Source organism: Oncorhynchus mykiss, chromosome 17 (genome assembly GCF_013265735.2).
Source record: "Oncorhynchus mykiss isolate Arlee chromosome 17, USDA_OmykA_1.1, whole genome shotgun sequence".
NCBI lineage: Eukaryota > Metazoa > Chordata > Actinopteri > Salmoniformes > Salmonidae > Oncorhynchus > Oncorhynchus mykiss.
The window spans coordinates 5,596,712-5,621,919 of NC_048581.1; the positions used below are offsets into that span (position 1 = coordinate 5,596,712).

The 25,208-nt window shown below is 41.1% G+C and overlaps 3 protein-coding genes across 3 annotated transcripts in view; all 3 read left to right on the forward strand.

The window, feature by feature from the left end:
* Positions 1-1,031, forward strand: part of LOC110494908 (zinc finger protein 721) — a 317,665-nt gene extending 316,634 nt beyond the window's left edge. The window contains 1 exon segment of the mRNA XM_036948289.1: positions 261-1,031. Within this exon segment, the coding sequence (XP_036804184.1) occupies positions 261-970 (710 nt within the window). The 3' untranslated portion in view covers positions 971-1,031.
* A 6,832-nt stretch (positions 1,032-7,863) lies between these two features.
* LOC118940016 (vicilin-like seed storage protein At2g18540) lies at positions 7,864-9,137 on the forward strand. Its single transcript, XM_036947967.1, has 2 exons — positions 7,864-8,602; positions 8,965-9,137. The coding sequence occupies exons 1-2, from the start codon at positions 8,137-8,139 to the stop codon at positions 9,120-9,122; spliced, it is 624 nt and encodes a 207-aa protein (XP_036803862.1). The 5' UTR covers positions 7,864-8,136; the 3' UTR covers positions 9,123-9,137.
* A 13,166-nt stretch (positions 9,138-22,303) lies between these two features.
* Positions 22,304-25,208, forward strand: part of LOC118940006 (zinc finger protein 721-like) — a 39,464-nt gene continuing 36,559 nt past the window's right edge. Inside the window, exons 1-3 of the mRNA XM_036947922.1 lie at positions 22,304-22,771; positions 23,215-23,312; positions 23,468-23,615. Of these exons, the coding sequence (XP_036803817.1) occupies positions 22,555-22,771; positions 23,215-23,312; positions 23,468-23,615 (463 nt within the window). The 5' untranslated portion in view covers positions 22,304-22,554. The remainder of the gene's footprint in view (positions 22,772-23,214; positions 23,313-23,467; positions 23,616-25,208) is intronic.

The window sequence follows — 25,208 nt, forward strand, 5'->3', positions numbered from 1 at the left end:
CCCCAATCCATTTGCACACTCCCTCAAAACTTGAGACATCTGTGGCATTGTGTTGTGTGACAACTGTACATTTTAGAGTGGCTTTTTATTGTGCCCAGTACAAGGTACACCTGTGTAATGCTGTTTAATCAGCTTTTTGATATGCTACACCTGTCACGTGGATGGATTGTCTTGGCAAAGCAATGTAAACAAATTTACACAAAATTGGAGAGTGGAGGTTTCATTCTGGTCTCTTTTTATATAAACACTGTCTTTGGCAGGAGGAAAACCAAACTTGGAGGAACCAAAGACAACATCAAGACAACACCTCTGCTCCCAGATCAAGTTAGGAAGCCTGAAAAGACCTGAGAGGACACACACAGGAGAGAAGCCATACCATTGCGGCCAGTGTGGAAAGAGTTTTAGCCTGTTAGGAAGCCTGAAAGCTCATGAGCGAATACACTCAGGAGAGAAGCTATACCATTGTGGCCAGTGTGGAAATAGTTTTAGCCAGTTAGGAAACATGAAAAGACATGGGAGGATACACACAGGGGAGAAGCCATACCACTGCTCCCATTGCGGAAAGAGTTTTAACCATTTACTTAACATGAAAAGACATGAGAGGATACACACAGGAGTGAAGCCTCACCATTGCTCCCAGTGTGGAAAGAGTTTTACGCAGTTAGGTATCCTCAAAGATCATTTGCGAATACACACAGGGGAGAAGCCTTACTACTGCTCCCATTGTGGAAAGAGTTTTAACCATTTACTTAACATGAAAAGACATGAGAGGATACACACAGGAGTGAAGCCTCACCATTGCTCCCAGTGTGGAAAGAGTTTTATGCGGTTTGGTATCCTCAAAGATCATTTGCGAATACACACAGGGGAGAAGCCTTTCCTTTGCGCTCAGTGTGGAAAGAGTTTTAGCCAGTCAGGAAACCTGAAAGTGCATGAGCGAATTCACACAGGGAAGAAATCTTACCACTGATCCCAGCGTGCAATGCGTTTTTACCCAATTAGGACACCTGAAAGAAGACATGAGACCGCACATGGGGAGAAGCCTTACAAATGTTCAGACTGGGGGGAAGGCATTTACTCATCAGTAGCGTAAAAAAATGTGAGAATCCACACAGGAGAGAATGTTTACTTGTTTATATATAAATATTTCTGGATTTTTGACTTCTCATTTTGTCTGTCATAGTTGTAGTGTACCTATGATGAAAATTACAGGCCTCTCTCATCTTTTTAAGTGAATTTGCACAATTGGTGGCTGACTAAATACTTTTTTTGCCCCACTAAGTGTATGTAAACTTCCAACTTCAACTGTATGTTATTTTAAATGCTAATCCTTTGCACACGAATGCTCACTCATTCAGGAATAATTGCAGTCAATATATATTTACGCCGTTGTGATCTGTTGGAATCCAGTCCGTCTGCTGGAGAGTTCATCTGAGTCTCTCTCCTTCTGTTTCCCTGAAGTTCAAAGTCTTTCTTGGTTAGAATGGATACCTCAGATTACCATTCAGAAATGTTCTCATAGAATAGATGTTTCGGCGGTTGTCGTCATTCGCATCCCAGGTTTACATCATTTCTAGCTGCCCCCACAGACCTACCAATGCTCTTACTCTGTTGGAATTGATAGTCTCAGAGTTGAACCATTTCCAGCCGTGTAGCCAATGCTCCACGTGGGATGGTTTTCTAGTCTTGGAACTCAAATGTGCCACCTCAGCTTACACCGAGGTATGCGTTGTCTAAACTATTCGCAATCACAGCTCACGCTGTGATTGGTTTGCTCAGTCTGAAGAGGATTTTTTTTAGGAGGGGCTTTTATTCGTAACAATAGGATAGGCGGTTCCATGACACCAGATCATGTCTGTGCCCTCGGGGACGGACCAATGACTTAGTTAAACTTTTTAAAGGAATACAAATCTCTCACATTAAAGGTTTAACATCACATTTCATATATAGTTGCATCTTTACTCATTCATTTCATACAATAATTAGATGCAAACCCCATAATTGAGAAATGTACACATTCAGAGACATAGTTATGTGTGTTTCCTGTCCTCTCTGAGGTCACCAAATGAAACACACTCAACATAACTGTCCCTTAAGTGTCCACAGACCCTTCCCACACTCTCAAAGGTGGACATATAGTTTAATTTGGCCATTTTGGGGATTTAGGAGTGCGGCCATGTGAATTCCTTTGTTCACTCTGTGGTCTCTCTCTGTATGAAAAGGGGGATAGAGTCTCTGCCAGGAATTTACGACCTGAGATAACAGAACCTGGGCCACAATCTATACCCAGAAAAGGCCACATCATGACAATATGTTTAGGTATTCACGACCTGAGATAACAGAACCTGTACCTACAAAGGGCCACGTCATGACAATATTTATATATAACAATATATATAAATATTTGAATATAGAGTAGATCAGATTCCATGTGTTTAAAAGGTCCTTTTTTAAACTCTGACTGTGTGTTTATCTGGGTGTGTCATTCCTCCAGCACTACAGATAATCAAGTGATATTTGGATGTGATGCATTTGTTCCATTGTTGACATTTGCATTGTAGCCCACTGATGATTTAATGAAATGAAAATGTTCAGACTCTGTAATGGAAAATGTTAATTGTTTGTGTGTCCACATAACTGAGTATGTGACTAACCTTGTGAAACTGTCCAATTATAATCTCCTGTTCTTGGGAGGATCATTCTGTGTTGCAAACCAGCTGCACCTGTGTCCTTGTATGAATAAAGTCCCTCCCAGGAACAGGAAACTATAAAGATATGTGCTCATCACCCAATGCTTCAGGAATTCAGACTGTCTACACTGCGCTGTGTAACTCTGTTATTCTCTCTGAGCTCAGAAATAAAGAATCTTGGTTTGACTTGGACTCCAGCAGATCCTTATTTTATAATATCCACCACAACTCTCCCACAGATTGCTGTTTATCATTGTCTCAATGAAGAGTTCCTCTTTCGACTTTCCTTGGGGCATTTACAAACCTCCCACTGGTTCAATAAACGTTGTTACCTGAATGATGAGATTATTATGGGTGAGAGCAATTATTTGAATTGTCAAATTGCAACCAAGCATCGGTCATCATGTCACCAGATTAAGACCCTCAAAATGTATTGGAATTTAGCATCAAGCTCATCACATGTATTTTCACTACCCTGTGAAGTTCATAACTTATTTCATCTGTAGCCTGATAAACTACATGGTTTTCCAAGTTTTAGAGGGAGGACCACACAACATATCATCACGTGACTCCAAGTTAACTAAGACATGATGGTTATTATATAAATATTTGTACATAAAGGAGTTTCCACCTCCATTTCTCACTAAAACGTTTTTACTGACACAACCCACCATGTCAAACGAACTAACATATCGTCTGTCACCATTTATAAAACTATTCAGGCATAACCTGTTTCCATCAGCCCAGTCATTACTTTTGAAATGGTTGGATCAATATCCACCTTCATGATGTGGATGAAGCCTGATTTGGAATGTCGGAGTAGTTCTATATGATGTCATAATACACCCCTCTGATAATCAAGTGATATTTGGAACGTCTGAGTAGTTCTATATGATGTCATAATTCACCGCTCTGATAATCAAGTGACATTTGGAATGTCTGAGTAGTTCTATCTGATGTCATAATACACCCCTCTGATAGTGATACATTTGTTACTTACAGGGCACCACTGCCCCTGACCAGCTGAATGCAGGTGGGCTCTCCTGTCAACATGGGGCTCCTGCTGCAGGTAGCCTAGCGGTTAACAGTGTTGGGCCAGTAACTGATAGATCCCTTGTTTGAATCCCAGAGAGGACTAGGTGGAAAATCTGTCAATGTGCCCTTGAGGGCTGCAACAGGAGCCTCATGTTGACAGGAGAGCCCACCTGCACTCAGCTGGCCAGGTGTCTTAACAGGAACAAGCTTTGGCACACCTGTATTTTTTCTCCCATTCTTCTCTGCAGATCCTCTCAACCTCTGTCAGGTTGGATGGGGAGCGTCGCTGCACAGCTATTTTCAGGTCTCTCCAGAGATGTTTGATCGGGTTCAAGTCCAGGCTCTGGCTGGGCCACACAAGGACATTCAGAGACTTGTCCCGAAGCCACTTCTGCGTTGTCCTTTGTCTGTGTTCTTAGGGTTGTTGTCCTGTTGGAAGGTGAACCTTTGCCCCAGTCTGAGGTCCTGAGTGCTCTGGAGCAGGTTTTCATCAATTATCTCTCTGTACTTTATTTTTATTTAATTTATTTATTATTGAACCTTTATTTAACTTGGCAAGTCAGTTAAGAACAAATTCTTATTTACAACGGCGGCCTACCAAAAGGCAAAAGGCCTCCTACGGTGGCTGGGATTCAAAACAAGGATACACCCCTAGCCAAGGCCCTTCTTCAGTGGCTTCTTCCTTGCTGAGTGGCCTTTCAGGTTATGTTGATATAGGACTCATTTTACTATGGATATAGATATTTTTGTACCTGTTTCCTCCAGCATCTTCACAAGGTCTTTTGCTGTTGTTCTGGGACTGGTTTGCACTTTTCGCACCAACGTATGTTGATCTCTAGGAGACAGAACAAGTCTCCTTCCTGAGCGGTATGACGGCTGTGTGGTCCCATGGTGTTTATACTTGCATATACTATAGTTTGTCAACAAGACGTTTGTGGAGTGGTTTAAAACCGAGTTTTAATGACTCCAACCTAAGCGTATGTAAACATCCGGTACTGGTACCTCCTGTATATAGCCTCCACATTGACTCTGTACTGGTACCCCCTGTATATAGTCTCCACATTGACTCTGTACTGGTACCCCCTGTATATAGTCTCCACATTGACTCGGTACTGGTACCTCCTGTATATAGCCTCCACATTGACTCTGTAGTGGTACCCCCTGTATATAGTCTCCACATTGACTCGGTACTGGTACCTCCTGTATATAGCCGCCACATTGACTCTGTACTGGTACCCCCTGTATATAGTCTCCACATTGACTCGGTACTGGTACCCCCTGTACTAGTCTCCACATTGACTCTGTACTGGTACCCCCTGTATATTGACTCTGTACTGGTACCTCCTGTATATAGCCTCCACATTGACACTGTACTGGTACCTCCTCTATATATATCCTCTGATTGAGAACCAATCTAGGCAACCATAGACTTACCTAGACACCTAACATGAACACAACCCCATAAATCTAATAAACCCCTAAACAAGACGAAACACATAAATCACCCATGTCACACCCTGGCCTAACCAAAATAATAAAGAAAACAAAGATAACTAAGGCCAGGGCGTGACAGTACCCCCCCCCCCCCCCCCAAAGGTGCGGACTCCCGGCTGCACACCTAAACCCATAGGAGAGGGTCTGGGTGGGCGTCTGTCCACTGTGGCGGGACGTGGACGCCACTCTGCCATAGTCTTAGTCCGCTTTCCTAGCGTCATTTGAGTGGCGACCCTCGCCGCCGACCTTGGCATAGTAACCCTAACAAAGGGCCCACCTGGACTGAGGGCTGCCTCATTACTGAGGAAGCTCAGGACCGAGGGGTAGCTCAGGCCTGAGCTACCCCTCGGTACTGAGCTACTTTTTAAAACTTTTTATTTGGGGAATATTTTCTCAACCCTTATTTTTCTTATCTACGTTGTTGGTTAAGGGCTTGTCAGTAAGCATTTCACGTTACGATCTACACCTGTTGTATTCAGCGCATGTGACAAATAATATTTGATTGAAACTAAATATGCAGTTTCAATGTTACGGTCTTTGATACAATTATATTTTGAAACTCAGGCTGTGTGTGTTTATCTGCGTCATTCCTTGATCATTCCTTGTGGTCCTGTAGCTCAGTTGGTGGAGTATAGTGCTATTCAAACCAGGGTAGTGGATTTGATTCCTGGGACCACCCATATGTAAAGTGTTTGCACACATGACTGCAAATCCCTTTAGATAAAAGTGTCTGCTACATTGCAGATGTATCCACTGATTATACCAAACATCTGGAACACCTTCCTAATATGGAGTTGGACCTTCCCCTTTTCCCCTCTAAACCGCCTCAATTCGTCGGGGCATGGACTCTACAAGGTGTCGAAAGCATTCCACAGGGATGCTGGCCCATGTTGACTCCAATGCTTCCCACAATTGTGTCAAGTTGGCTGGGTGTCCTTTGGGTGCAGTGGGGTCTCCTCAGAGGAGGAAGGGGAGAACCATCGTCCTCAGTTATTTTCAGAAAAATTCAAATGGTAAAATATTTAAAAGTGGTCCTTTTTAGATAAAACTATACTAAATATAATCACGTCACCAAATAATTTATTAAAACATACTGTTTTGCATCCTCCTCTGGGTACATTGACTTCAATACAAAACCTAGGAGGCTCATGGTTCTCAAGCCCTTCCATAGACTTACACAGTAATTATGACAACTTCCGGAGGACGTCCTCCAACCTATCAGAGCTCTTGCAGCATGAACTGACATGATGTCCAACCAATGAAAGGATCAAAGAATGTATCTAGTACTGAAAGCATAAGCTACAGCTAGCTAGCACTGCAGTGCATAACATGTGGTGAGTAGTTGACTAAAAGAGAGAAAAATACAATAGTTGAACAGTTTTGAACAAATTATTTTATTCCAAAATGAAGGAGAAGCGAGAGAGAGATATTTTGTCATTTATTTTCCACTTTCAGTTTCACTTACTTAGCAAATGCAGCTATCTAGTTTAGTCTACTCAAACACTTGGCTCAAACAGAGCGATGCTATGTTAGCTAGCTGGCTATGACTATCCAACACAACACTGGAACTTTTCCAAGTCAAGGCAAGCTTTTGGTTTTACTAATTTATTGCCACTGGGACCCGCCAAGGTAAGTGCTAAACTGCTTACTGACTGTACACTGTAATGTTACTGCATGATTGTAGCAGGTTTACTAACGAGTTAGTTCTATTAGCTCTGTTGACTATGATGTTACTTTAGCTAATATGGTGACAACAATGTAAGCTGTGTGTTTCAGTTATGAAATGGTTTGGCTTGGAAAGGTTTTTTTTGCCTGGTCACATACAGCTGATGTGTTGTGCATTGAAGTACAGAAACAAAGGGAGAAGGTGATAAGAGGAGAGCACATAGATGCAAGAAGGAATACAACGTGTCTGTAATGAAAGTGAACTGTGTTTTTGCATGATCAGGGGTGTATTCATTCCGCCGATTCTGTTGACAAACGTTTAAATGGAACAAAACGGGGATAAACATACCTGAATAAACATACCTGAATTTGTCCAGTGATATCTCTATTTCAGCTAGATGCAGGCGAGAGTGTGCAAGGCAGTATTGAATGTGTCACTGTCTGTTAACCTGTCTCCCCCCTTCATCTACACGGATTGAAGTGGATTTAACTAGTGACATCAGTAAGGGATCATAGCTTTAGCCTGGATTCACCTAGTCTTTCTAAGTCATGGAAGGAGCAGCTGTTCTTAATGTTTTGTCTACCCAGTGTATAGCACTACAGATAATCAAGTGCTATTTGCATGTGATGCATTTGTTCTGTTGTTTACAGGATGATTTGTATCTTATAGAGCGTGGCTTTAAGGGAATACTATGGTCACATGTAGATAAAAAAGAATGTGAAAAATGAACAGAGAAAATGTATATCAACACACTACCTATTCATAGAAGTATTTATTCATCATCTACATATTAATATTGAGCTTCTACGTCAGTGTACAGGAACGTATTATTTGGAAGAGAAAATGTATCAGCTTATTGTTAAATAATTATGACGTTCTTTCCAATACAAAAAGTGTTGTAACTATTGTTTCCAAACTGCGTTACCCACTCCAGTCAGCAGATGGCGATGAGCGTCTTTCAGGTGATGATTCTTCCGTGACGTATAATTGACTGGCCGGGACCCTTCTTCAGGAACAACAAGGCGCCAACTCTTCCAACCACGTCGGTAGCTTGCTAGCCAACATAAAAGTGAAAGATTGACGCTTTAGACCATGTTAATGTACATTATCTAATCTCAGTGTTTTAAACACAGTTCTGTTGACGTATTAACTGGTTAACTGTAACCTAATTTGCAAACTTGTTAAAGATTGATGCTGAGCCTAGCACTAGGCTAGTCGCTAATGCTAACTAGCTAGCTAACATCCCTGACCATGAGCTCATTAAAGTACTCATCCCCTGCTAAAGAAGAGGAGGTCTGCTGTTTGGAGAAAGAAGTTCTGGCGCTGAACATTGAAGAAGAGGATGAGGTTACAGTGAAAGAAGAGAAAGAAGCTTTTAGAATGAAAAAGGAGGAAGATGAGGCTGTTATAGTGGAAGAACATTTCAGAATGAAAAAGGAGGAAGAGGAGACTGTTATAGTGAAGGAAGAAGATGCTGTTATAGTGAAAGAACATTTCAGAATGAAAAAGGAGGAAGAGGAGACTGTTATAGTGAAGGAAGAAGATGCTGTTATAGTGAAAGAACATTTCAGAATGAAAAAGGAGGAAGAGGAGGCTGTTATAGTGATAGAAGAGAAAGAACCGTTTAGAGAGGAACAGGATGCTGTCTCAATAAAGGTGAAGGAGGAAGACGTTTTTGGAGTGAAAGAGGAAGAGACAGAATATCAGATTAACACCAGTGAGTACTGTCTTCAACAGGGACACAAACTATGCCGTTGTTGAACTAATGTGTGGTTTTAAAGTGGCATTCTACTGAAGTTCTACACTTGAATATGTTGTTCAGTGCTGTAGGAATTGTTAAAGGGTCAATCTGCCATTGGTTCATATATTTTAGGGACTTTTCAATTAGATGTATTGAATTCTCCATGTGGTCTGTATTAAAGTGCACCTCGTCTAGCATAACAGGCTTTTAAAATTCAACATTGAAGCATAATCTCTACTTAAAATATCAAAGGGACATATTCATGCCTCTTGTAAGACCCTATGATTTTATTAGACGGTTATAAGTTCACTATCTGTTTGATGTTCTCATTAACACAGGAGAGAGACATGACTATGGTGGATCCTCTGGGGAGCCTCAACAACATCCTGATGCTGATGAGGCAGAGAAGAGTCGCTCCAGATCAGAACACCAGATGGTACAGCTTGGTCTGGATGAGCAAACAGCTTTCTCTCGCTTGTGGGCTGGGTTTCTGTAAAGCACTTTATGACAACAGTGACATCAGCATCCATAATGATGTGCGTCTGTGTCCCCTCTTTATGGTTAGCAGGACAACACTTGCCCTTCCTCCCTCCCGGAGTCCCTGTATCGTGCCTCTCCCGGTAGCATCTTACTGCTGGGTATGAAGAGGTTGTCTGTGCTGCTGGTGGACTGCAGGAAAACAACAGGGCTGAGTGGAACTGTGGGAGGAGGAGAAGAGAGGAACGGATCAGATTTGACTCAAAGTAAGTGCTGTAGTTCAGTTTGAACAAATAAATAGATCTGTCCACTGGTATCTGTTACCAGGACAACCAGCAGAGTTCTGTTAGTTGACAGGAAGATAGACTGGTGGATATGGATGTAATGAATATCATAACACTGAAAAAGGATTCTGCCAATGAAAAGAGAGAAACCAATTGACCATATAAAACCTTGATGAAAGTTAGCTTTAGAGAGGAACCAATAGACCATATTGATGAAAGTTAGCTTTAGAGAGAACGTTTCAAGATGATCCAATGTAAGGTGCTTGTTTTACAAAAACTTTTCCTTAAAACATTATGGATGTTACATTGCCTGTCCCAGTCAACGCGGCTATCTTTACAAGACTGTAGAACAGGCAAACTAAACTCAAGACTTTGGTCATTAATTAACTAGTACTGAAGAAAAGCTGTGATCAGGCTGCCCACTCAAACGAAAGCTTCAAACTGTAACCAGTGCCGGCAACCTTGTTCAGGTTATCAATCAACCTACCAGGGTAGTGACAAACAGTAGAGGAATGAAATCCGCAGTGTCCAGATCCATCAGATGTAGTGATCACAATATAGGAGCCATGTCTAGGAAAACCACCGTTCCAAAGGCTGGGACTAATATTGTGTATAAGAGGTCATACATTTTTGCTATGTTGTTGATGTAAATAATATTTGTTGGTCCGTGGTGTGTAATGATGAGCAACCAGACACTGCCCTTGACACGTTTGAAACTGCTTATCCCAGTTACTAATAAGCATGCACCCATTAAGAAAATGACTGTAAAAACGGTTGAATCCACATGAATTGATGAGGAATTTAAAAAATGGTATGATGAAGAGGGAGGCAAAAGAGATGGCATATAGGTCTGGCTGAATAACTGATTGGCAAACCTATTGCAAATTGAGACATCATTTGACTAAACTGAATAAAAAGAAGAAAGTACACAATGAAACAAAGATAAAATACATGAAGAATGATAGTAAAAATCTTTGGAGCATCTTCAATGAAATTTTGCGCAAATAAAATCAACAATGACAAGTCACTGGTGTCTGACAATGTGGATGGAAAATTGAGGATAATAGCGGCCGATATTGCCATTCCTATTTGCCTTGTCTTTAATTTAAGTCTACTAGAAAGTGTGTACCCTCAGGCCTGGAGGGAAGCTAAAGTCATTCCACTACCCAAGAATAGTAAAGCTCCCTTTACTGGCGTAAATAGCCGACCAATCAGCCTGTTACCAACCCTAAAAAATGGTGTTTGACCAGATACAATGCTATTTTACATTAAACAAATATAGACTTTTAGCTTATAGGGAAGTTCATTCAACAAGCACAGCACTTACAAATGACTGTTTGGCTGAGCGAAATTGATGATAAAAATGGCTTTACACCCCCTGCTATATTGTGGATAAAGAGTTTTTCTTTGAAAATGTAACCTTTATTTAACTAGGCAAGTCAGTTAAGAACAAATTATTTTTTTCAATGATGGCCTAGGACTGCCTTGTTCAGGGGCAGAACGACAGAGTTTTACCTTGGGGATTCGATCCAGCAATCTTTCGGTTACTGGCCTACCGCTCTAACCACTAGGCTACCTGCCGCCCCAGAGCTACCTGTCTAACGGAACACAAAGAGTGTTCTTTAATGGAAGCCTGTACAACAAAATCAAGGTAGAATCAGGAATTCCCCAGGGCAGCTGTTTGGCACTCACTTTTTTCAATCTTTACCAACAACATGCCAGTGACATTTGAGTAAAGCCCGTGTGTCTATGTATGCGGATGACTCAACACTATACACGTCAGCTACTACAGCGACTGAAATGACTGCAACACTTAACATAGAGCTGCAGTTAGTTTCAGAATGGGTGGCAAGGAATACATATTTCTGATTACCTTAAGTTACATGGCCTACTACGCTAATTCTGTAGCGGTATTGTTAGAGGGGGGTAAATATGAAGATTTTGTTGGGGCGCCAGGCAGGTATTAACCCTAGTTATTAAAGTTAGTTATTACCTATTATAACATTATTATTATTATTATTATTAAATATTATTAAAACTGAAAGGATGAGAGTAGAATAGATAGAGTAGCGCTTCCAGACACATTCTAAACATGATGGAGACGTAAAGGAGGACTGTAACAGCTAATGATGAAACATTATGGAGTCTTAAAGGAGGACTGTAGCATCTAATGATGAAACATTATGGAGTCTTAATTGAAAGGATGAGAGTAGAATAGATAGAGTAGCGCTTCCAGACACATTCTAAACATGATGGAGACGTAAAGGAGGACTGTAACAGCTAATGATGAAACATTATGGAGTCTTAAAGGAGGACTGTAGCATCTAATGATGAAACATTATGGAGTCTTAAAGGAGGACTGTAGCATCTAATGATGAAACATTATGGAGTCTTAAAGGAGGACTGTAGCATCTAATGATGAAACATTATGGAGTCTTAAAGGAGGACTGTAGCATCTAATGATGAAACATTATAGAGTCTTAAAGGAGGACTGTAGCATCTAATGATGAAACATTATGGAGTCTTAAAGGAGGACTGTAGCATCTAATGATGAAACATTATGGGGTCTTAAAGGAGGACTGTAGCATCTAATGATGAAACATTATGGGGTCTTAAAGGAGGACTGTAGCATCTAATGATGAAACATTATGGAGTCTTAAAGGTGCCCCCTAGTTTCAAGAGTTAATGTGCCATAACCGGTTTTAATGTGTTTGAGCCAATCAGTTGTGTTGTGACAAGGTAGGGGGGTATACAGAAGATAGCCCTATTGGGTTAAAGACGAAGTCCATATTATGTCAAGAACAGCTCAAATATGCAAAGAGAAGCAACTGTCCATCATTACTTTAACCTTTCTGATCTCCCCATCCCGGATCCGGGATCGTGAATACAGACTCAAGCTCATTACCATAACGCAACGTTAACTATTCATGAAAATCGCAAATGAAATGAAATAAATATGCTAGCTCTCAAGCTTAGCCTTTTGTAAACAACACTGTAATCTCAGATTTTCAAAATATGCTTCTCAACCATAGGAAAACAATCATTTGTGTAAAAGTAGCTAGCTAGCGTAGCATTTAGCGTTAGCTAAATCCAGCACGCAACATTTCAACAAAAACATAAAAGCCTTCAAATAAAATCATTTACCTTTGAAGAACTTCTGATGTTTTCAATGAGGATACTCTCAGTTAGATAGCAGATGCTCAGTTTTTCCAAAAAGATTCTTTGTGTATTAGAAATAGCTCCGTTTTATACATCACATTTGGCTACCAAAAAAAAACGAAAATTCAGTCCTCAAAACGCGAACTTTTTTCTAAATTAACTCCATAATATCGACTGAAAACATGGCAAACGTTGTTTAGAATCAATCCTCAAGGTGTTTTTCACATATCTCTTCATTGATATATCGTTCTTGGACGCATGGTTTCTCCCCTGAATCAAATGGAAAAGTACAAGCAGCTGGCAATTGCGCACCGAATTCCACGCAGGACACCAGGCGGACACTTGGAAAATGTAGTCTCTTATGGTCAATCTTCCAATGATATGCCTACAAATACGTCACAATGCTGCTAAGATCTTGGGGGAACGACAGAAAGTGTAGGCTCATTCCTTGCGCAATCACAGCCATATAAGGAGACAATGGAAAACAGAGCTTCAGAAATTCTGCTAATTTCCTGGTTGACGCATCATCTTGGTTTCGCCTGTAGAATGAGTTCTGGGGCACTTACAGACAATATCTTTGCAGATTCTGAAACTTCAGAGTGTTTTCTTTCCAAAACTGTCAAGAATATGCATAGTCGAGCATCTTTTCGTGACAAAATATCGCGCTTAAAACGGGAACGTTTTTTATCCAAAAATGAAATAGCGCCCCTAGAGATCCAAGAGGTTAACATGTGTGCCTTTTTAGAAGTTAAGTTGTGGAATTTCATTCCTTATAACCTGTTTGGGATAGGGGGCAGTATTTTCACGTCCGGATGAAAAGCGTTCCCAAAGTAAACTACCAGCTACCTGCCCAGAAGCTAGGATATGCATAGAATTGGTAGGTTTGGATAGAAAACACTCTAAAGTTTCTAAAACTGTTCAAATAATGTCTGTGCGTATAACATAACTTATTTGGCAGGTGAAACCCAGAGGACAAACCATCCAGGAGGAATTTGTTGTTGTTGAGGTGACTCTGTTTTCAAATGGTTTTCTGTGGCACTTGGTTGCAGTTCCTATTGCTTCCACTAGATGTCAACAGTCTTTAGAAATTGGTTGATGTTTTTCGTTAGAGAAATTAAGAAGTTCGATTATTCAGAACGAGGGTCCAGCCTAGTGCTCTCTAATGTTTTGATGCGCGCTCCAGGTCACGCGCTTCATGTTGTTTTTATCCGGTATTGAACACAGTTTATCCCATCTTAAATTTTCTCTATTATTTACGTTTTAAAATACCTAAAGTTGGATTAGGAAAGTTGTTTCAAATGTTTGGACAGCATTTTCAGGTATCGTATTAGATGTTTTGTAGTCATGCTGGGCGAGTTGGAACCAGTGTTTTTTTTTAAATCAAACGCGCCAAATAAATGGACATTTTGGAGATATAATGACGGAATTAATCGAACAAAAGGACCATTTGTGATGTTTATGGGACATATTGGAGTGCCAACAGAAGAAGCTCTTCAAAGGTAAGGCACGAATTATATCATTATTTCTGAGGTTTGTGTCGCGCCTGGCGGGTTGAAATATGATTGTCGTGGGTTGAAATATGATTGTCGTGTGTTTGTTTGATGGGGTGCTGTCCTCAGATAATCGCATGGTTCGCTTTTGCCGTAAAGCCTTTTTGAAATCTGACACGGTGGCTAGATTAACAAGAAGTTAAGCTTTGCACTTGTGAATGTATGAAAGTTAAATATTTCTAATAAATAAAAAAATACTTTGCACTCGGCAATTTCACCGGATGTTGTCAACGTTCCGCTAGCGGAATCCCTAGCCATAACAGGTGTCAACGGACAAAAAATCTTAATATAAAATATTCATATTCATGAAATCACAAGTGAAATATAGTGAAACACAGCTTAGTCTTTTGTTAATCACCCTGTCATCTCAGATTTTGAAATTATGCTTTACAGCCAAAGCAAGACAAGCATTTGTGTAAGTTTATCGATAGCCTAGCATAGCATTATGTCCAGCTAGCAGCAGGGAGCTTGGTCACGAAAATCAGAAAAGCAATCAAATTAAATCGTTTACCTTTGATGAGCTTCGGATGTTTTGACCCACGAGACTCCCAGTTAGACAGCGAATGTTAATTTTGTTCCATAAAGATGATTTTTTATAGCCAAAATACCTCCGTTTTGTTGAGAAATCCACCGGAAGTTGCGGTCACGACAACGCCGAAAAAAACTCAAAATTTGATCCATAATATCGACAGAAACATGGCAAACCTTTCTTATAATCAATCCTCGAGGTGTTTTTCAAATATCTATTCGATAATATATCAATCGGGACAATTGGCTTTTCACTAGGAGCGAGAGGCACAATGGCCGCCTTTGTCTATTACGGACAAATCACTCTGAGAGCCACCACCTGACCACTGACGCAATGTTGTCGTTCAAGGTAATTTTTCTAAATAAAAGCCTGAAACTATGTCTAGTGACTGTAGACACATTAGGGAAGCCAAAGAAAAAGGAAGCTGGTTGATATCCCTCTCAATGGTAAATAGGGATGCATAGGAACGCAAAGGTTTCAAAATAAGAGTCACTTCCTGATTGGATTTTTCTCAGGCTTTCGCCTGCAATATCAGTTCTGTTATATTCACAGACAATATTGAGTGTTTTCTATCCTAAGCTGTCAATTATATGCATATTCTAGCACCTGGTCCTGAGAAATAGCCTGTTTACTTTGGGAACGTTATTTTTCCATAAATTAAAATAGTGCCCCCTAGTTTCAAGAGTTAATGTGCCATAACAGGTTTTAATGTGTTTGAGCCAATCACTTGTGTTGTGACAAGGTATGGGGGTATACAGAAGATAGCCCTATTGGGTAAAAGGTGAAGTCCATATTATGTCAAGAACAGCTCAAATAAGCAAAGAGAAGCAACAGACCATCATTACTTTAAGGACCACCACAAGAATGGAAGACCCATAGTTACTTCTGATGCATAAGTTCATTAGAGTTACCAGACTTAGAAATTGCAGCCTAAATAAATGCTTCACAAAGTTCAAGCAAGAGACACATCTCAACATCATCGGTTCAGAGGAGACTGCGTGAATCAGGCCTTCATGGTCGAATTTCTGCAAGGAAACCACTACTAAAGGACACCAATAAGAAGAAGAGACTTGCTTGGGCCAAGAAACATGAGCAATGGACATTAGACCGGTGGATATCTGTCCTTGGGTGATGGTGTGCGGGTGCTTTGCTATTGACAATGTCAGTGATTTATTTATTCAAGTCACACTTAACCAGCATGACTACCACAGCATTCTGCAGCTATATGCCATCCCATCTGGTTTGGGCTTAGTCCCACTGTCATTTGTTTTTCAACAGGACAATGACCCAACACACTTCCAGGCCGTATAAGAGCTATTTGACCAAGAAGGAGAGTGATGGAGTGCTGCATCAGATGACCTGGCCTACACAATCCCATGACCTCAACCAAATCGAGATAGTTTGGGATGAGTTGGATCGCAGAGTAAAGGAAAAGCAGCCTACAAGTTCTCAGCATATGTGGGAACTCCTACAAGACTGTTGGAAAAGGATTCCAGGTGAAGCTGGTTGAGAGAAAGCAAGGGTGGCAACTTTTGAATAATAAAATATATATTTTGATTCAACACTTGTGGTTACTACATGATTCCATGTGTTTTTAATAACTTTGATGTCTTCTCTATTATTCTACTATGTAGAAAATAGTCAAAATAAAGAAAAACCCTTGAATGAGTAGGTGAGTCCAAACTTTTGACTGGTACTGTACATTAAATTCCCTGACAACAGCTCCAGTGGACATTCCTGCAGTCAGCATGCCAATTGCCCGCTCCCTCAGAGATCTGTGGCATTGTTGTGTGACCAAACTGCACATTTTCGAGTAGCCTTTTATTATCCCCAGCACAAGGTGGACCTGTGTAATAATCAAGCTATTCCATCAGCTTCTTGATATGCCACACCTGTCAGGTGGATGGATTGGCAAAGAATAAATGTTGACTAACAGGGATGTAAAAAATTCTGCAATCTTTTTTTTCAGCTCATGAAACATCCAACACTTTACATGTTGCGTTTATATTTTTTGTTTATTGTAGTTACTATCAGTTTTAGGAACATTTACCCAAATATTTCACCTTATTTTTTACTTTACCCAAAATATGACATCAGCGATAATCAAAATGTTGAAAAATTGTCAAACGAAGTAACAAATCGTCTGTCAGCATTTATAAAAGTGTACAGGCATATCCTGTTTCCATCAGCCCGGTCATTACTTTGGAAATGGTTGGATCAATATCCACCTTCATGATATGGATGAAGCCTGATTTGGAATGTCTGAGTAGTTCTATATGATGTCATAATTCACCCCTCTGATAATCAAGTGATATTTGGAATGTCTGAGTAGTTCTATATGATGTCATAATACACCCTGATAGTGATACATTTGCTCCATTGTTTCCATGTCAGTTGGTTTCCCACTCTGATGGTTTATATCTGACAGAGGGGCTTTAAATGAATAGTATGGTGACATCTTAGTGTGTCTTGAAGTAAATAGGATTATTAATCATAAACTCCTATAGCAACAATACACTGCAGCTTTGACATCAAGAAGAGAATGGTCTGATGGGTGGTGGTGCTACTCTATAGGTAAGGCTGTTCAATATGAATGTTCAAATAGTCACTTCTAGCCGGCCTCCGCCCAGTATCCTGTCCTGAACTTAGTCACTGTTACTAGCCGTCTACCACCCAGTACTCCACCCTGTATTCTAGTCAAGGCTCATCCTATATAACTACTGCTGTACACACCTTTTATATTCATATACGGTCCATAATGTCTAGACACACCATCATATACATTTTAAACAAATTGTATATATTTATATTCCAGACTCTGACATTCCTCGTTCTACCATTTCTATATTTCTAAATCCTTAAAATGAATTGTAGGGAAAATCAGTAGGTCACACAAATGACTATTTCTAAACAAAGATAATAGACAAGTAGAATGGGAGAGGTTTCTTATACTATCTTTACTTACTCAGTGAAGAGACTCCAGGGATGGTGATGAAGGCTGTAGGAATGAAGATCAGACAGTGAAGAGACTCCAGGGGCGGTGATGAAGGCTGTAGGAATGAAGATCAGACAGTGAAGGGACTCCAGGGATGGTGATGAAGGCTGTAGGAATGAAGATCAGACAGTGAAGAGACTCCAGGGATGGTGATGAAGGCTGTAGGAATGAAGATCAGACAGTGAAGAGACTCCAGGGATGGTGATGAAGGCTGTAGGAATGAAGATCAGACAGTGAAGAGACTCCAGGGGCGGTGATGAAGGCTGTAGGAATGAAGATCAGTCAGCAATACTGGTCCTGTGGTCAGGTGGGGGAGTGGTCGATCCAGACAATGATTGTGAGGAAGCATGCGGGGAACAGGCTCCTTTCTACTACCATTCTGGGGTCTGGATACATGCCAACAAAGACTACAACTGCTTCAAACAATGGGAGAGGCTACCATTGACCATCACACTTTCTTTCATAACCAGGAAGCCCATGTTGAGCCAGCAGTGTTACCACTATGGAAGAGGGAGCAGGCAGCCGTCATCCAGTCTCTCAGAAAACCATGTTGAGCCATCAGTGTTGTCACTATGGAAGAGGGAGCAGGAAGCCGTCATCCAGTCTCTCAGAAAACCATGTTGAGCCATCAGTGTTCTCACTATGGAAGAGGGAGCAGGCAGCCGTCATCCAGTCTCTCAGAAAACCATGTTGAGCCATCAGTGTTCTCACTATGGAAGAGGGAGCAGGAAGCCGTCATCCAGGGACAAGGACAAAGGTGCAGCACTGGTGTTAGTAGCTGATGACAGAAGTGACAGCCTGGACACACAGCAAAGTTTGACGCCATCAGTGTTGTTGAGCAGAGAATCAACCAGAGAATCAACCAGATTGATTCACAGTCAGTGTTGTTGAGCAGAGAATCAACCAGAGAATCAACCAGATTGATTCACAGTCAGTGTTGTTGAGCAGAGAGTGCTTTGTTGAAGCACTATTGGCAGTGATTATAGCCTCAAGCCGCCTTGGGTATAACACTACAATCTTGGCACCCCTGTATTTGTGGTGTTTTCTCCCATTCTTCTCTGCAGATCCTCTCAAGATCTGTCAGGTTGGATGGAGAGCGTCAATGCGCAGCTATTTTCAGGATTTCTTCAGAGTTGTTTGATCAGATTCAAATCCGGGCTCTGGCTGGGCCACTCAAGGACATTCAGAGACTTGTCCCAAAGCCACTTCTATGTTGTCTTTGCTGTGTGCTCAGGGTCGTTGTCCTGTGGAAAGGTGAACCTTTGCCCCAGTCTGAGGTCCTGAGTGCTCTTGAGCAGGTTTTCATCAATTATCTCTCTGTACTTTGCTCCGTACATCTTTCCCTCGATCCTGACTAGTCTCCCAGTCCCTGCCACTGAAAAATATCCCCAATAACACCATGATATTGCCACCACCACGATTCACCGTAGGGATGGTGCCAGGTTTCCTCCAGACCTGACGCTTGGCATTCAGGCCAAAGAGTTCAATCTTGGTTTCATCAGATCAGAGAATCTTGTTTCTCATGGTCTGAGAGTCCTTTAGGTGCCTTTTGGCAAACTCCAAACAGACTTTCTGTCTGGCCACTCTACCAAAAAGGCCAAATTGGTGGAGTGCTGCAGAGATGGTTGTCCTTCTGGAAGGTTCTCCCATCTCCACAGAGGAACTCTTGAGCTCTGTCAGAGTGACCATCGGGTTCTCAGTAACGTCCCTGACCAAGGCCCTTCTCCCCTAATTGTTCAGTTTGGCTGGGCGGCCAGCACTAGGAAGTCTTGGTGGTTCCAAACTTCCAAACTTTCCATTTAAGAATGATGGCGGCCACTGTGTTCTTTAGGACCTTCAATGCTGCAGAAATGCGTTGGTCCACTTCCCCAGATCCGTGACACAATCCTGTCTCAGAAGGATTATATCACAACAAATAAAGGCTACTTAAAGTTCATGAGACACGCATCTCCTCGTAGAATTGTCTCATGTTTACAAAATAGAATTGTGCTTTTGGTCATTAAGCCTCATTAAATCAAACTGTATGAAGCTGTATGTATTTTATTTCAACACCTGCTCCTGATATGTACCTCTGTACTGGTACCTCCTGTATATAGCCTCCACATTGACTTTGTACTGGTACCTCCTGTATACAGCCTCCACATTGTCTCTGTACTGGTACCCCCTGTACATAGCCTCCACATTGACTCTGTACTGGTACCCCCTGTATATAGCCTCCACATTGACTCTGTACTGGTACCCCCTGTATATAGCCTCCACATTGACTCTGTACTGGTACCCCCTGTACATAGCCTCCACATTGACTCTGTACTGGTACCTCCTGTATATAGCCTCCACATTGACTCTGTACTGGTACCTCCTGTATATAGCCTCCACATTGACTCTGTACTGGTACCTCCTGTATATAGCCTCCACATTGACTCTGTACTGGTACCCCCTGTATATAGCCTCCACATTGACTCTGTACTGGTACCTCCTGTATATAGCCTCCACATTGACTCTGTACTGGTACCCCCTGTATATAGTCTCCACATTGACTCTGTACTGGTACCTCCTGTATATAGCCTCCACATTGACTCTGTACTGGTACCCCCTGTATATAGCCTCCACATTGACTCTGTATGGTACCCCCTGTATACAGCCTCCACATATTTTCTTAACACTTATTTTTCTTATCTACGTTGTTGGTTAAGGGCTTGTCAGTAAGCATTTCACGTTAAGATCTACACCTGTTGTATTCTAAATATGCAGTTTCAATGTTACGGTCTTTGATTCAATTATATTTCTGAAACTCAGGCTGTGTGTGTTTATCTGCGTCATTCCTTGATCATTCCTTGTGGTCCTGTAGCTCAGTTGGTGGAGTATAGTGCTTGTTAAACCAGGGTAGTGGGTTTGATTCCTGGGACCACCCATATGTAAAGTGTTTGCACACATGACTGCAAATCCCTTTAGATAAAAGTGTCTGCTAAATGACAGATGTATCCACTGATTCTACCAAACATCTGGAACACCTTCCTAATATGGAGTTGGACCCTCCCCTTTTCCCCTCAGAACAGCCTCAATTCGTCGGGGCATGGACTCTACAAAGTGTCGAAAGCATTCCACAGGGATGCTGGCCCATGTTGACTCCAATGCTTCCCACAATTGTGTCAAGTTGGCTGGGTGTCCTTTGGGTGCAGTGGGGTCTCCTCAGAGGAGGAAGGGGAGGACCATATATTAAAATATTTAAAAGTGGTCCTTTTTAGATAAAACTATACTAAATATAATCACGTCACCAAATAATTTATTAAAACATACTATTTTGCATCCTCCTCTAGGTACATTGACTTCAATACAAAACCTTGGAGGATTATGGTTGTCAAGGCTTCCATAGACTTACACTGTTATTATGACAACTTCCGGAGGACGTCCTCCAACACATCAGAGCTCTTGCAGCATGAACTGACATGATGTCCAACCAATGAAAGGATCAGAGAATGTATCTAGTACTGAAAGCATAAGCTACAGCTAGCTAGCACTGCAGTGCATAACATGTGGTGAGTAGTTGACTAAAAGAGAGAAAAATACAATAGTTGAACAGTTTTGAACAAATTATTTTATTCCAAAATGAAGGAGAAGCGAGAGAGAGATATTTCGTCATTTATTTTCCACTTTCAGTTTCACTTACTTAGCTAGCAAATGCAGCTATCTAGTTTAGTCTACTCAAACACTTGGCTCAAACAGAGGGATGCTATGTTAGCTAGCTGGCTATGACTATCCAACACAACACTGGAACTCTTCCAAGTCAAGGCAAGCTTTTGGTTTTACTAATTTATTGCCACTGGGACCCGCCAAGGTAAGTGCTAAACTGCTTACTGACTGTACACTGTAACGTTACTGCATGATTGTAGCAGGTTTACTCACGAGTTAGTTCTATTAGCTCTGTTGACTATGATGTTATTTTAGCTAATATGTTGACAACAATGTAAGCTGTGTGTAGCAGTTATGAAATGGTTTGGCTTGGAAAGGTTTTTTCTCCTGGTGACATACAGCTGATGTGTTGTGCATTGAAGTACAGAAACGAAGGGAGAAGGTGATAAGAGGAGAGCACATAGATGCAAGAAGGAATACAACGTGTCTGTAATGAAAGTGAACTGTGTTTATGCATGATCAGGGGTGTATTCATTCCGCCGATTCTGTTGACAAACGTTTAAATGGAACAAAACGGGGATAAACATACCTGAATTTGTCCAGTGATATCTCTATTTCAGCTAGATGCAGGCGAGAGTGTGCAAGGCAGTATTGAATGTGTCACTGTCTGTCTATGTGTCACTGTCTGTCATCGCAAAATGTTCTCTCGACCTGTGTGAACCTACATTCTAAACTTTCATTCATAGGCTAGGTTGCTACCTCATGATGGGTATAGGGAGAATTAGAGTATCATGTAGTAGCCTAAACCTATTGCTGTTACATTGAACAGGGTGAGTGAAATATGAATGACAGTCGTCCAATATGCTGTAATAGAATTAAGGCCATGCTCATGAAAACACAAATCGTCCTGCCTCATCTTAAACGGCACTGACCACCACTGTTTGGGTGGTGGACCATTCTTGGTACACATGGGAAACTGTTGAGCTGAAAAACTCCAGCCAGCAGATGGCGACGAGCGTCTTTCAGGTGATGCTTCTTTCGTGACGTATAATGGACTGGACGGACGCTTCTTCAGGAACAACAATGCGCCAACTCTTTCAACCACGTCGGTAGCTTGCTAGCCAACATAAAACTGAAAGATTGACGTTTTAGACCATGCTAATGTACATTATCTAATCTCAGTGTTTTAAACGATTTTCGGTTAACGTATCAACTGGTTCAATTTGCAAACGTGTTAAAGATTGATACTGAGCCTAGCACTAGGCTAGACGCTAATGCTAGCTAGCTAGCTAACATCCCTGACCATGAGCTCACTAAACTACTCCTCCCTTACTAATGAAGAGGGGGTCTGCTGTATGGAGAAAGAATCTTTCAGAATGAAAAAGGAGGAAGAGGAGGCTGTTATAGTGAAAGAAGAGAAAGAACCGTTTAGAGAGGAAGATGATGCTATCTCAATAAAGGTGAAGGAGGAAGACTTTTTGGGAGTGAAAGAGGAGGAGACAGAATATCAGATTAACACCAGTGAGTACTGTCTTCAACAGGGACACAAACTATGCCGTTGTTGAACTAATGTGTGGTTTTAAAGTGGCATTCTACTGAAGTTCTACACTTGAATATGTTGTTCAGTACTGTAGGAATTGTTAAAGGGTCAATCTGCCATTGGTTCATATATTTTAGGGACTTTTCAATTAGATGTATTGAATTCTCCATGTGGCCTATATTAAAGTTCCCCTCATCTAATATAACAGGCTTTTAAAATTCTATATTGGTGCATATTTTCTACTTAAAATAACAAAGGCCACCCATTTTGTGGAACGACCCTTTTACATTTGCATCACAAACAATATTTTAGGAAATCATGATGAAAGTGGCCATTTTAGACATATGCATGCCTCTTGTAAGACTCTATGATTGCAATAGATGGTCATAAGTTTACCATCTGTTTGATGTTCTCATTCACACAGGAGAGACACATGACTATCGTGGATCCTCTGGGAAGCCTCAACAACATCCTGATGCTGACGAGGAAGAGAAGAGTCTCTCCAGATCAGAACACCAGATGGTACAGCTTGGTCTGGTCTAGCATACAGCTTGGTCTGGTCTAGCATACAGCTTTCTCTATTGGGGTCTGGGCTGGGTTTCTGTAGAGCACTTCATGACAAGTGACATCAGCATCCATAATGATGTGCGTCTGTGTCCCCTCTTTATGGTTACCAGGACAACGCTAGCCCTTCCACCCTCTCGGAGTCCCCGTGTCATGCCTCTCCTGTTAGCACCTTGCTGCTGGTGGACTGCAGGAAAACAATGAGGTTGAGTGGAACTGTGGGAGGAGGAGAAGAGAGGAAAGGATCAGATTTGACTCAAAGTAAGTGCTGTAGTTTAGTTTGAACAAATAAATAGATATATTCATTGGTATATGTTACCACGACAACCAGCAGAGTTCTGTTCGTTGTCAGGAAGATAGACTGGTGGATATGGATGTTATGAATATCATAACACTGAAAAAGGATTCTGCCAATGAAAAGAGAGAAATCAGTAGACCATATAAAACCTTGATTAAAGTCAGCTTTGGAGAGAAAGTTTCAAGATGATCCAATGTAAGGTGCTTGTTTTACAAAAACTTTTTCTCAAAACATTATGGATGTTACATTGCCTGTCCCAGTCAACCCCCCTATCTTTACTAGACTGTAGAACAGGCAAACTAAACTCAAGACACTGTTAATTAATAAACTAATACTGGAGGAAAGCTGTGATCAGGCTGCCTACTCAAGAGAAAGCTTCGAACTGTAACCAGTGCCTGCAACCTGGTTCAGGTTATCAATCAACCTACCAGGGTAGTTACAAACAGTACAGAAATTGAATCAACATATTTTGATCATATCTTTGCTATTGCTGCAGAAATGTGTTTGAAAGCAGTATCCAAATTCATCGGCTGTTGTGATCACAATATAGTAGTCATATCTAGGACAACCAAAGTTCCAAAAGGCTGGGCCTAATGTTCTATATAAGAGGTCATACAATTGTTTGTGGTGATTCCTATGTTGTTGATGTTATTAGGTTGTTTATTTTCACAGTAATTAACTCACGGACACTAGAGAAGCTTTAACCAAGTTTAATTATTCTCAAAGGTTCTGTACATCTGTAATTCAGACAACCCAACATTTGTTCCATCCAGATATATATCCCACTTCAGACACTCCTCCTTCTCTCCAATCCTTACATCTTATGGTTCCACAGGAAGAGAGTTTAGAGGGTAACAGGATACCAGACCTTTATCTCCCTGATGAGAATCTGTCCTGACCTCAACCTCTCCTTCATCTAATCCACAGATGTTCGTCTGCCTCCCCTGTTTCACACTTTGCTCTCCTCTCGTCCACCCAACACATTCCAAAGCCACCTGTCTTTCTTCAGAGAACCATTAACTTCTGACATAACAGCCAGTCTCTTTCACTTCCTATCACTTCTTTAATGTCTCCATGTTCAAAGTTTGGCCGATTCCAACAATGAAAACAATATTTGTTGGTCCGTGGTGTGTAATGACGAGCAACCAGACGCTGCCCTTGACACGTTTATGAAATTGCTTATCCCAGTTACTAATAAGCAAGCACCCATTAAGAAAATGACTAAAAACTGTTAATTCCACGTGGATTGATGAGGAATTTAAAAATGGTATGATGAAGAGGGAGGCAAAAGAGATGGCATATAGGTCTGGCTGAATAACTGATTGGCAAACCTATTGCAAATTGAGAAATCATGTGACTAAACTGAATAAAAAGAAGAAACTACACTATGTAACAAAGATAAATGACATGAAGAATGATTGTAAAAAGCTTTGGAACACCTTCAATTGAATTTTGGGTCAAAAAATCAACAATGGCATGGTGTCTGACAACGTGGATGGAAAATGATTGAGGATAATAGCGGCCGATATTGCCAGTTCTATTCGCATTATCTTCAA

Bases quoted from the DNA above. Each gene is read 5' to 3' on its own strand.
- LOC118940016 (XM_036947967.1), top strand. From the start codon at position 8,137: ATGAGCTCATTAAAGTACTCATCCCCTGCTAAAGAAGAGGAGGTCTGC. The intron at 8,603-8,964 runs GTGAGTACTGTC...TCATTAACACAG, and splicing joins AGAATATCAGATTAACACCA to GAGAGAGACATGACTATGGT.